Here is a 13,507-nt window from a genome sequence, read left to right on the forward strand (position 1 = left end):
AGCTGTCAGCTCTGGGAAGCTGATGAGTTAGAAGCTAGAGCACAAATGTGTCATGTGCTGGGCACTGATGTGGTACTTTGAGGACACTTGGTGCTTTCAAGCAAGATAATATACTCCATTTCCAGTTTCCTCGCAGTTAACCTATTGTGTGAACGCTTCCCAAATGTATTAATATGACTTACCTAGTTACTGTGATTGTGCATCTTAATTTATGGTACAAGAAGCATGCAGTTCTCTAGTTATACTGGGAGGCTCCCCCCAAGAAATACAATGTCAAAATCCTAATATACTTTTTAATGCATAGAGAAAGGAAAAATGCAGTCTTTGTGTTAGCAGGTTACATCCAAGCTTTCTGTCAAGGCTGCAAAATATATTCTTCATCACATAACATGTGCTGGAAAATACAAGTAAAAAAAAGCAGTGACCCTGAAAACATCCATGTTGAATCCAGACTCTCTTGAAAAGAGAGTTTTCACCAACATTTGCCTGTTTTCATAATGCTAGATACAGGCTGAACAGATTTGCTCACAAATGGGGCACAGCATATTGGCATTCTGACCTGCAAGTGTCCTGCAGGTCTGGCTTGTTGCCTTTCTTGGCAAGTGGCAGTCACACCTTGTTTTATTCCTCCTCTCTTCACCTAATTTAATTCCTCCCTTCCCTGGGAGTTATAAAAAGCTGTATCTTTCAGACATTGTAAGTGACATTGTAAGGAACATGATCACAATGGCTGTAAAGATGTAGTTTTTTAGGTTTGGAAACAAATGATTTCTAATCTTCTATTTAAAAAGGTTAAAAAAAAAAAAAAAAGGAAAAAACCCACTGCTCCCTGAGAACTCAAATAGCTGTTTAAATCAACACCTACAATTTTGTCAGTTTAAATTACGCTGTGCATTACGCTTTGTTTAAATTCTCCTTAATGCAAGGGAGTTACGCTTGTAGGTTCTGAACTATTCGTTTTCTCTTCCCAGACAATTTGGTTGTGCACATTTCTTCAGTGTATTAATACAAAATCTATAGCCAAGGAATATGCAGCTTCAATTAAAAGTGGTCACATCCTTAATGTGCTTTGTGAATGTGGTTGTAGAGATTGTTTTTTCCACTGGATTGTGTGTTTCATTTATAATGCATTAAAAATGGTTGTGTGCCTTCTTGTTTCAGGTGGGTGGAACCAAAGCTGGAGTTGTGCGTTTCTTGGGAGAAACTGACTTTGCTAAAGGAGAATGGTGTGGAGTAGAGCTGGATGAACCTCTGGGAAAGAATGATGGAGCTGTTGCTGGAACAAGGTTAGTTTATCATCAGATAGCAGCCACCTCCAAGATCTCGTGTTTCTATGTTTCATCATGTTCTTTTTGTAGTGTTTTACATGTAACTTTCCATCAGGACTAGTTAGGCTGTGAACCTGACTGCAGTGGTAGGAGGGGGATCCTTACACACTGATTTAAATTTTGTGACAACTGCACCTCTCTGAAAGTCTGCATCAACCCCACATTTACAGGAACAGTTGATCTCTCCTAATATCCACATAAGTTTTATTCATAGATTGGTAATGGAAATCACAATTTCCTGCTTTTTGAACTTCTGCTTGGTTCTTCGTCTTGGAGTGAATTCTCAGTTAAGAAAATACCTCTAGATGTCTCAAAACTGGATTTAAGGGAAATTGTCACACATTACATGAACTGAAAGCTCCCACAGCCTCATTTTAAAGACTAGTAACCACACAGATGCTTTCAGAAAGCATTAATTCTAATCACAAGTGACCTTTATTTCTCACTTGGTACAAGGAGGTGCCCTTTATAAAGACAGTTTATCATGGATGATCACAGCTTCAAATTTTAGATGCCTTTTGTTTGTATGTTCTCTATAATCAAATATGCATATATCCAGTGAAATATATAGCTTATTAATTTAATTATAGCCTGATTTTATTTTTAACTCTGTTCTCACCTTCTTAGCTGGCAGCTCAGAGAAAGGATGTGCGTGTTAAAGTTCAAATCTGAATGGAATTTGTAGGAAACTGAGCGCAAAAGGGGTTCTTCCTGTTGCATTTCTGAAATGCTCTGTGAGAGTGTTGTTGCAGCCTATCAGAGCCCTTTACCAATTCCACTGGTTTTTTGGTTTGCTAAAAAAAAAACCACAAAAATTGCAACTTAATATAGATGAGGCTGTCAGCAGCTGTTACCTTTTCCTTTATTACTGGTACACTACTGAACAGAAGTCTTTGTGAAGCCAGATTGTGTACATGGAAACCCAGAAGTTAAATTAGTACTCTGACCTGTTTGCTTTATTTTTTTAAAGGTACTTTCAGTGTCAGCCAAAATATGGTTTGTTTGCTCCTGTCCACAAAGTTACAAAGATTGGATTCCCATCGACTACACCGGCAAAAGCAAAGACAACGGTGCGAAAAGTGGTTGCAACTCCTGCAGCCCTGAAACGAAGCCCAAGTGCATCTTCCCTGAGTTCTCTCAGTTCTGTGGCATCTTCAGTAAGCAGCAAGCCAAGCCGTACAGGACTAGTAAGCTTCTTTTTCTATTGCATGCTTTACATTCCCAAGCAGGAATCCACGTGGCACTTGGCCTGTGGTCTTGCATAAATTGAGGATAGAACACATCTTGGAGAGAGTACAGTATGCATTTAATTGTGCTCTTTTTCATTCAAAGCATGCATGAAGGAAGAAAATCTTAGCTAGCCCTGAAGAGTAGCTGAGTATTTGAATATTTAAGCTCACACAGTTAATTTGGGCTAACTGAGTTATTGCAATAAGAAAGGGGCTTGTGATGCCAACAAGGCATCAGTGTTCTATGACTGAAATCTGCATTTAGCAATTCATTTTTCCTAGCACTGCCTCTGTCATGTGGGGTTTGTATTTGAGGATCTGCTATGCACTGAAGCTCCCATAGCGTAACTTGTTTCATTGAGGAAATCTTCAAATTTTCAAAATGTAAAAGGCCTTCTTTTGCTGTTAAAGAGATGAGTCAGCTGGGAAATACAGAAGTAGCAATTATCAAGTCTTTGCTGACAAGAAGCCTCTTTCTTTTTGATTTGGTTTTTAATCCCTTGAATTCATCTAGACGAGATGTTGCAAAGTTCAGTGGCTTGGGTGAATTCTAACACACTAATTCCACCTAATACACGTACTATGGGTTCTTTTTAAGTTACTGTTACATAAATGTCCTAATCTTGGGTTACAGCAGTAAAATGGTGATGTTCTGGGAAAGCTGAATTTAAGCCTCTCTTTCAAGGCAATTAAAAGCATAGAAATAATTGTGGTTTTTTTCTACAGCCACCCTAGATGTATTTTTTTTCCCCTAAATCAGTGTGCATAAACACATCTGACTGGAAGGAGATCACTGACTCCCAGTGGTCTGTATCTGGTTGTCTGACATACTGCTCCACTACCATCAGGTACAGGACAGAGGTGATGTACCACAGTCCTTCAAAACTGAAGCAGATTATGAGTGAGCAGAGGTCAGCAGCTGGTCAGGGCAGTGGGGTTAATACCTCATCACAGCAAGCACACAGATTTTTATTTGGCACAAATGGAGGGACTTTATAACTTAATCCAGTCTGGAAATTGTACTCCTAGCTACAGAGTGCCCCCTAGTTTGAACCTGTTGAACTCAGTACTACCTCAGGCTGCAGGAATGGATGCTTGTGGCCATTTGTGGGCTGACAGTAAAGCCTTAACATGGACCTTCACATTTTATTCAGTATGCTGTGATATCAGTATAGTATACTGATTGTGTCAGCAACGAGAGAATAGTCACACTGTGAATGTCTTCAGTATACTTATTTTATGCTGTGTTGTGCCCTCCGCCTCTTGCATGCTTGGGGCCATTCAGGTTCATCCTAGCTGTAGTTCTACAGATTAATTCATTTATAGCTATACTCTTAACATTTAATCCTTCAGTTTTGTTTTTTTTTTCCAGAAGAACCTTAATTACAAGGATAGAAATGAATGTTTTAATCAGATACCAATGTACTTCAGGAGGTATTAGCTGTGAAGCTAGCTTTTTAAGTCAAGGTAAACGCCTTGACCCTGAATGTCTTGTTGCCATAGTAGAGGCACAAAATGCTAGTTGGATTTCCAAAAGCTTTTAATAGAGCATTTGGAAATGTTATACTGTTGCTGTTGACCCAAGATAATGACTTGGTAACGAGAAGGGCAATGTTATTTACTTGCTTTAAAGATGCCTTTCTTTTTTTAATGCAAAAAAACTTCATAGAAAGCTAATGAATTTGTCTCTGTGTGCGTCTACCAAACCTGCCTCAGACTGAGGCCAGCCTTTGGTTTTCGCCTCAGTCCTTCTGTCTCCTATGTGCTGCCTGCTGGTTGCTACAAAACAAACTTAATACATAGGTATGGCTATTGTTAAATTCCCAAACTAAGTAATTTAAGGTGAAGCAAAAAAACAAAACAAAACAAAACAAAAACCAACAACCCTTTAATGAAATACTTAAAGGAGAAATTACGATAGGTTACAGAAAACAGTTGTTTCTCTAACCCTAATGTTTGTAGAGTCTTGGAGACATCCCTGGTTTTCACTTGATAAAGAACAGTTTTTGATGTCCTTGCTTTGTGAAGTTGACAGAAACATCCTCCCGGTATGCAAGAAAGATTTCTGGTACCACAGCCCTGCAGGAGGCACTGAAAGAGAAGCAGCAGCATATTGAGCAGCTCCTGGCAGAAAGGGACCTGGAGAGGGCAGAAGTTGCAAAAGCAACCAGTCACGTGGGAGAAATAGAGCAGGAATTAGCACTTGTTCGAGATGGACACGACCGGGTAAGAGCAATGCTGCTGTTCTTAAAACACAGACTGTGAAACAATTGACTTCATTCCCCAAATCGCGTTTTCTAATTGAAAAGGTCCGAGAGTAAGAGCGATGTTCTAAACCTGTGAGATCTTTTGTGTGGGAGCTTTGGCTTGATAAGAGCCAACCTGTAACATTTAACAAATGTTGGTTAAACCTTTCTCCACATCTCAGTGAGCAATGTTTTCTTTTGTTATGTGCATCTTTTGAGTACCACATTCCTGCCTCTTCGTTCGTCCCTTTACCACTCTGTGATTACTGAGGTATAAAAACATAACTTGCAAAAAGAAATCATATCATGTTTGTCTTAGATTTTGTTCTTATTCCTGGTGATTAGCATGTACTGGAGATGGAAGCAAAAATGGACCAGCTGCGAGCTATGGTGGAGGCTGCTGATAGGGAGAAAGTGGAGCTTCTCAATCAGCTCGAGGAAGAGAAAAGGTAACCCAAAACTGTCTTCATTACTGTAGCTGTTAATAAAACAAACTTTGCATTAAAAGTAAATGCTTTGTGACTTGCAAATGTGAAACAAATCTTAAATAATACAGATATGAGAAGCTATAGTATAAAACAATATTTCTGCTCATTGAAGTTAATATTAAAAATAAATTCTTAAATTCAATGAGGGAAGAAACCCAAAGAAAATTGTACTTTGATGAATTACAGCTGGTAGAGGGGATTTTTTTGGTGGCTGAACATCCACTCAGATTTGGTAGCTGGCACTGGTTGTGTAACAAGCCAAGTGGACTTGTTTAGAGGCTGTAACTGTTGTTGGAAGATGGATTTCATGGAACGTATTCCTTCTAGTATGGCCTTCAGTTGCAATGAATTTTGTTCCTACTTTTATAAGGTACAAATGGATCATGCCTCATCTTTCTGAAACACTTCTTCAAAGTGAAAATTTTCTTAATCCCGTTTCCTGCCAGTGCTGGATTAGGAATCTACAGTTTAGTGATCTTGTGAATAACTTATAACTTTTCATGTGCTTCCACACCGAGTCTGTAGCTTACAGGAAATCATCAAAGCCCTCAATTTTAGTATCTTTTCTAATTGATGTTCTTAACGATTTGAGGAAAAGAATTGAGATTATCAAGTAGATGTACAAAGCTGCTTGAGGAAATGATCTGGTGCATTGTTTTGATGCATTCCATGTGCTTTTGAAAAGCTAAACTCCGTTTAGAAACCAAACCCATTGTGAACCTGCTCTGTAGACTGATGTGCTCCCCTGCAATGTCAGCCTCTCTGAAAGGCCTCCCTAGAACTAGGACACACAGAGGAGAACGTGCAGTGTTAAACCTGGGCAATTCCCTGACAGTTTGCATGCTTCCTTTTTGTTGGACCTGCTTGCACTGAATTTTCAAAATAGTCGAGTTGGGTATGGAATTACTTTTATGATCTCTACAAAATGATGCAGTGTGGGTTTTTTGTTGTTTTATTTTGTGGATTTTTTTCTTAATATTTAATTTTAAGTAATAACAATTTTTAAAAGCTTTGCAGCACCTCCATTAGCTTGGCTGTGAACCTCTTCTCACTGGATGCCAGGCTGGGGGGGTCTGTTTTTCCGCAGTCCTCCATGGCCTTGAGCTCACCTTCAGTGTGTTGCTAGGCAGCATAACAGTGCTGTGTATGCCTGCGACCCATTAGCTGAAGTGACGTTTTATAGCCAGTTCATGGCTTCAGCAGAGCAATATTTCTCCTTCCTCCTTGTCACTCTAGGTGTGTTTACTTTGAAAGCTCTGTAATGTGTATTCGAGTCAGTCTCAGCAGTAACGTTTAGTCAAATGATCTTGAGTCCTCTGTTTCCCATAGCACAGGGGTGATACCCACTTCCATGAATATAGTAAGTTGTAATTGTCCTTTTGTTTTAGTCGTCTGTCCCTTGTATCACACGTTGATGCAATGATTTCTACATTGGTCAGCCAAGCTCCATGCACCAGCAGTGTGCATAGTTCAAACGAAAGAAGGCATCTTTGTCAATTCCTTTGCCACATGTTACTGTGTTTAAAGGAGGAGATCTGTCCCCTTGTTCATTGGGGTATGCCAGACTTGGGGAAGGAAGAAGGAACTTTAAAAAACATTTGTTTTATTTCAAATACCAGCTTAGCACTTCTACATTTGATGGTGTGATTCTCCTTCTAAAACTCCTGTATGGGCAAGGCAAGCTGTATCTGTGCTTTTGCAGGTATTTCCAGTCTGCATCTTGCAGTCCGTCCTGACAACCAGCCCATGTTTGTCTGTGGTAGTTTTGATGCAGTTGTCCAGCACACTCCCAGAAGGCTCTCAGGAATCCCGGATGTTTCCTAACTTTCTGTTTTCTTATCTGATAGAACATGTGGAATGTGTGCAGAAGGATGAGGGGGGGAAAGAAATAGTGCTGATGTAGAGGTTTTCTTTCTAACTCATCAGAAACTGCAACGAAATACCTTTTTCATAGAGCTGTAGGACTACTGCTTCTTTAAAGTTGTGCTTTAATGACAACAGTTTTCCTCCTCTTCAGTGTTCTTTGTAAAATTATTCTGCTGTTGCATTGTTTCTGGTGCTTTGCTGTCCATTGTCTGTGGAAAAGTGAGCTGGAATGCATTTTCCTTCAAAGTTATCTGAATTTTAATCAACTGTCCCCACAGGAAGGTTGAAGATCTTCAGTTCCGAGTGGAAGAAGAATCCATTACCAAAGGAGACCTAGAGGTAAAATATCTCCAGCTTTGTAAACAGGATATGTAGTAAGACAGAGAAATGCAATCAGTTCCTCTTAATTATGCTGTTCTTCAGAAGACAAAGGCAGGAATGATTAATTGATGCAGTAGTGGTTCCAAATGTATGCAAAGCACATGGAAGTGCTTTCCATTTCTGCAGTTCTTGATTAAGCTAACAGTCCTGAAACTGCACAGTCACGCCCATAATTCAGTTATAGGAAGGGTTTTACTATGGAATGGCCATATTTGTTTAGAATAATTCAATTCACAGAAAACTCAATTTAAAAAATATTTTTATTATGATATATTATACCTTACTGATGTTTCTTCGATGGCTTAAAAGTAAGCACCAAAAAGATATAATCTTAAAATTATGAAACTGACAATTAGGTATTTATATGTTTGAAAATGAGTATTGAAGGCAAGGCAGCCCATTTGACTTGGCCTAGGTTTTTTGAATTATTCATGTACTTTCCTTAGGTAAGATTTATTAACAGAAGAATGTTCTCTCTGGAGATCCATTGTGTACGCAATCTAAACAGCCATTTAGGTGTGCATAAATAATGGTTTGTAATTATGCAATCAGATTAGGAAACATCTGATGAAGCATTACTGTCAATTATTTGAACACTGCCAATTTTAACTCCAAATGTCAAATTAAAAAGCAAGATATTTTAGTTCTACTCTACTGTTGTTTAAATCAGAAAAATACTAGAAATAACCAAATTAATTGACACATATCCCTGTGAACCATTTATGATTAAAGTGCTAGCCTTATGGAGATGATTCATTTCATATAACATTTCTTTTATTTTAGTCTTCCATTCATTTTAAGATACCTATCTAGACTCTCCATAGAATGCTCCTTTTATTGTTTAGTCCATGGAAACTTTCAGTTTTTTATTTTTTGTTGGTCATGGCAAACCATTGTAAAGACTGGTTTGTCAAGCAGCATAGCTTCAAGAATTTAAGCTGAATTCAAGATAATGAAGTGTATCCTGTTGTTTATGTTGGAATGATCAAGTGCTAAGTCTGCAGGTGAAATATTTTTTGTTTATTTGTGTTTTAATTTTGCTAATAGCGAAAGAGGCAGATTTCGGAAGATCCAGAAAATGTAAGAAGGCACTTAAATGTGCAGAGACATCCCATGTTAACAGATTGTGTGCAGAAAATGCTTATACTTATTCACTAACTGCATAATCTGTTATTGAAACATTGACTCTAGTATTTGTGTGCATGTTGCTTTCAGAGCAATTACAACATTGATCAAAAAGAATGTGTGTAATGACTAAACGTTGTAATCCCCACTGACTGGAGAGAGGGCAAATGAAGTCAGAGTTCTCTGGGGTCAAAACCTTTGCAGCTGATTGGAGAGTATAGGAGCTTGTGGAAAAAGGCTGCCTGGGATCTTGAAACGTCTTCCATTTAAATGTAGGATTTTAGCTGCTTCACAAAATCCTGCTTGTTTTCCTACAAGCTCCTACTGCTGTTCAACAGTAAGCAATGATCCAGTTCTTCTTTTTGAGGAAGAAAAAAACAGGATGTTCCCCAGCTCCCCTTAAATGTTTCTTTTTTCTTCTTGCTTTTTTGGCATAAAATGCTCAGGGGAGTGATAATTAAAAACATCTTAAAAATTAGTGTACAAAGCTGTCTATTTTAATGTATCTTCATGTACCTTCCCTGTGAATTATGCAAGACAAATGTATGCAACTAGATAACAGGAATTACTTTACAAGACATTAAAGCAGCCCTCTTCCTTCCGTAGCTCAGAATAGTGGAATTTAAATGCCTTCTCTGATTGGATTTAGGAAGAACTATCACAGGCCGCCTCCTTTGCTGCATCCCCAGCCAAGATAGGAAGTTCTCAAGACTAAAACTGGTTTCCTGCTGTGCATTCTTAGGTGTTCCTTTTGCGAAGCTACTTCAGCGATCCGGGTCTCCTCTATTCTTCCAATCAGGCTCACGGTGTGTTAGAAGTAAATCTGCATGTGCCCTTCCTTTTTCTCATTTTGTGCACTCCTTGTTTAATCCTATCTTTACTCCTGATTTCCCTATTCTAATTTTTTCCATTAAAATGGACATCTTCACTCTCTGAAGGAGAGGATGGCTGATCACTTTGTTTCCAGGCTAATGCTTCATAATCTCAGTCATGTTCTGTGATTGTTATCCCAGCACGAAGGGACTGAAGGTCTTCTTGCCCCTACCCTAGAATTGATTATCAGCATTTATGGCTTCAGCACAATTTCACAATTTGACTTTTTGATGGAGAACGTAACCAAAGGTTTATTTTGATGTGAAAGTAGCTAGAATACACAAATGCTGAAAATAGCTGATGACTGCTTTCTGACATTTGGTTTGAGTAGAATTCTTTAGGGTTCAAGCCAGAGTAAGGCTTGTCCCATTTCTCTCTCTCTCTTAATCTAACTGCAGAACTTTGGAGAAAGGGAAGATGCTTCATTTATTGCTTTTCTTTTTCTGTTTTAATTTTCTATTCAATTTAAGGTATGCAATCCAGTTCTTCTTTTTGTAGTACTCTGCTCTTGTCAGTTTGTTGTGCACTCAGTTTCCTCACAGAGGACCATAATTCTTCAGACGTTGCTCTTCAGATGATCAGTACTTTGATTAAAAATTTTGCAGTGATTGTTGCCTCAGGGAAACTGGAGGCTGTCCCTCAGAAATCACATTTGTTGAAAGAATAATCTTCCATCTACTAAATGGGGAGAAAGTGTCCAGCAAAGATCTCTGGAGCAGTTTTGTTTTGCTGAGTTTTTCTTTGAGCTTTTATTTTCATCGTGGTAGTATTTTAATTTCTTCTTTGAGAGATATTGGAGATGGCATTTAAAAAGCTGGTAATCAGTGGTGGTGTATCAGATCTTTGCAGTACTAACGTGATGTCTGTAAAATTAATGATGGAAGTGTCCTGGTTTTTACATAGTATAGAAAATCTTCAGATAACGTATCCTGCAATGATGAAAGGAGAATTCTGCAACTGTCAGGTTTGAGGCTTGTTTTCTAATGAATCCCTTTTGGGAATTAGAGAAGGAAAGAGATGAGTACTCAATTTTTAAAAATAGCTTAGTTTTCAGACTTAGAAGTAATGCCAGTCAGTCTCAGAGAGAGGACTGATTACAGCCATTTCAAAAACTGCTATTTACCTTAGAATGTTTTTGTTTCCAAAGCCAATGGGAGGCAAAACTGATAAGCCATGTTCTCATGGTTTTTTCTTTCATCTGCACTGAATATCTTCCACTGATGGAGAAATTAATCTGCTATGGAATATCAAACAGCACAAATCTAAGAAGTAAGTTTAATATTGATGGATTTTAGTATTTCAGGCCTTGTAACTAACTTCACAGTAAACCAGCCAACTCCATTCAGCAGGAAAAACGTTTAAAAGGACATTTGAAACCACCAGATGTCAGCATGCTTTGGGAGAAGACGATAATAAATGATGCTGTCTGAAGGAATACTGTGATTGAAGGAGAACAGGCCTGAAGCAAAGCAAGTGTCATCCCTGTCTGTCTTTCTTTGCAGAGACCACACACAATCTGTAACTGCTGTGGCTGGTTTGGAGGCAGTGCAAATCATCTTGTCCCTCTATAAAGAACACAGTTCTGTAGGGACCTTTAAATACCATCTTACGAAGACGAGAGAAGCAGCAGTGTCCTGCCAGCTGTGTGCACCGCTGTGGGTTTGGCAGCAGTGTGGCTTTGGAGTTATGCACACTCTTCCTTTGGGTTTCTTTCAATCCACTCTTCAGTTATCTCACCGGGCTGCAGGACCTCTCCTCTCTTAAAGGCAGTCATAAGGTGTGGGGGATACTGTCTGATTTTGTTCTGTAGTAAAGTCACTGCTGCAGCTACACTGTGATGGAGAACTTTCATCGAGTCTGGTGGATGCAATTTCTTGAGCAGCAAAGCACATCTTAGCATACCCAGACAGAACTGCATTCATTTCTGGAGCTCCACCTTAGTCCTGTGTGGGCGAGCTCTGAGAAACTGCCCTTTTTTCTTGAAAAGACACAGGGAACGGTGCACTTTCATAGTCCTTTTAATTTGGATTGTTTCACACTTGCAAACAAATCAGCTCTCTGCATTTCAGGAGTGGCACAGCACTGAGGTTCTTAACTCCGTATTACTTTTCTTTCCTTTCATCACGTCAGTAAGGAGGTCAGGTTTGAACTGACTGCTGGACTTCACCGCACCTCTCCAATTTCAAGTTCCCATGCACACTTCTTGGAGTTTCTTGGAGCCCAAGTACTCCGTTTTCTGTGTGCTTGCCAAAAACGTTCTACCCCTTTGTAAACAGAAGGCAGGAGGTGACAGCTTAGTTAGCTTCATGTACTTCCCGCTTTCCTTGAGGATCTTCAAAGAAGGGCAAAGTTGGGGTTTTCTGTTGTTCTGTTTGTTTTTTTCAATCTTTCCAGTTCCACATCTTGTTTCATTATGCAGTCCTCAACAATTACAGCGCAACCAGACTATTTCCCTTTGTCCCCTGGTTTTGGAGAATCTTGTTGCTTGCTTACTTTCTGGAGGAGGAGAGGGATAAATTAGGAAGGTTCTGCAGTTACCATTCAGACAACCAGGCTCTTTCTGTTCATACAATTCATACTCTGGTGACAAATGAACTGTAATATTCGCAGATCTTCACCAAAAGCATTTCTATGACTGAGACTTGAGATGCAGCTAATTAATATCACATTAAAAAAAAAAAAAAAAAGTTTGATTTGTCACGTGAGCTTTAGTGGTGAATTTTCATCCCCTGGTTCATAATACATCATGTGAATAATACAACCAGTGCATTCAAGAAAGAAGTTAGTGAAATGACAGGGAAAGGGATGCATCATCCTCTTAGAACAGGTGTAGGTATATATTTATATTTTATGTACTTTTTCATAACTACTCTAATTTGTGCTGAAAACTTCATGTACTGATAAATAACTTCTACTTGGCTGCATGAAACTTTTGTCCATATTTCTTTGTGATTTTTAAAAAATTTTTTTACACATCCGTCCATTTACACTTTCAGCCCATCTTTCTCATCCATAGTATTTCCCTGTTCATTTTATCCACTGCATCTTCTCTGCTCATCATTGATAGAAGATTCTGGCAGCACGGCCTGCATGTGGCTCCCTCCTTGTGTGCTGGCATGTGATGGTGGCACCGTTGTGTTCTCTTCCTTTCCCTTTTTACTAACAGACGCAGACCAAACTGGAGCATGCCCGCATTAAGGAGCTTGAACAGAGCCTGCTCTTTGAAAAGACCAAAGCTGACAAACTCCAGAGGGAGTTAGAAGACACTAGGGTAATGGTTTTCACTATTTCAATAACAAGACTGATTTGTATTGTGGAAGATTTCTGGTGACGCAGTCTGCCGGGTGTAACACATGCTGAAAGAGATCTTGCACCTGCCACGAACCTCCTGTAGCTGCAGCACTTGTAAAAATGAGCATTGCTTTTGAGTGTCGGTACTGTGTGTGTGTAGCTGTGTACGTGTGCTCATTTCTTCAGGAGAATCCAGGTAAGATGACGTCAAAGTGCAAAATCAGTACTTGAATCCGTGTCAGAAGTGGCACATGGGACTGTGAGCAGACAGAAAGGAATGCTCAGTGGTTCATTTTTAGAAGTAGCAAAGTTCGTTATATCCAAGAGAAGTAATTCCACTGTGCCAGTGCTTTTATCTCAGAAATGGTGGTTGTGCTGCTTGCTTTGCTATGTCAAGGACTTCTTAATTCTTTTTTTTCTACCAATGACACAATATTTTCCTGAGTACCTCAGTAGCATTAGTAGCAATGCTGCTGTCAAAATATTACTCAGCATTGGGCCCAGGACAGATGTGCAGCAGATGTTGATTCCTGGGATTTTCAGCATGTTTCTGAGAGAACAGAGGCTTTTCTCTCTAGGAAGGTGCTAACTGTGTTCGTTGTATTTGGAGCAAGGCTCAGAGGGCTGATGGAGTTGACTTCAGCAATTCAACATGTGTCTGTTAGCAAAGTCTATTGTGC

General features: G+C 39.2%; 1 protein-coding gene across 5 annotated transcripts in view; it reads left to right on the forward strand.

Moving 5' to 3' along the window:
- The window catches only part of CLIP1 (CAP-Gly domain containing linker protein 1), a 61,443-nt gene that overhangs the window by 20,462 nt on the left and 27,474 nt on the right, over positions 1-13,507 (forward strand). For 4 of the 5 annotated variants that reach the window (XM_048963641.1, XM_048963642.1, XM_048963643.1 and 1 more), the window contains exons 4-10: positions 1,162-1,286; positions 2,299-2,515; positions 4,586-4,783; positions 5,149-5,252; positions 7,436-7,496; positions 8,586-8,618; positions 12,703-12,807. In XM_048963641.1, the coding sequence (XP_048819598.1) occupies positions 1,162-1,286; positions 2,299-2,515; positions 4,586-4,783; positions 5,149-5,252; positions 7,436-7,496; positions 8,586-8,618; positions 12,703-12,807 (843 nt within the window). The remainder of the gene's footprint in view (positions 1-1,161; positions 1,287-2,298; positions 2,516-4,585; positions 4,784-5,148; positions 5,253-7,435; positions 7,497-8,585; positions 8,619-12,702; positions 12,808-13,507) is intronic. The other variant, XM_048963644.1, reaches the window with a different exon arrangement.

This window comes from Lagopus muta, chromosome 17, assembly GCF_023343835.1.
Source record: "Lagopus muta isolate bLagMut1 chromosome 17, bLagMut1 primary, whole genome shotgun sequence".
NCBI lineage: Eukaryota > Metazoa > Chordata > Aves > Galliformes > Phasianidae > Lagopus > Lagopus muta.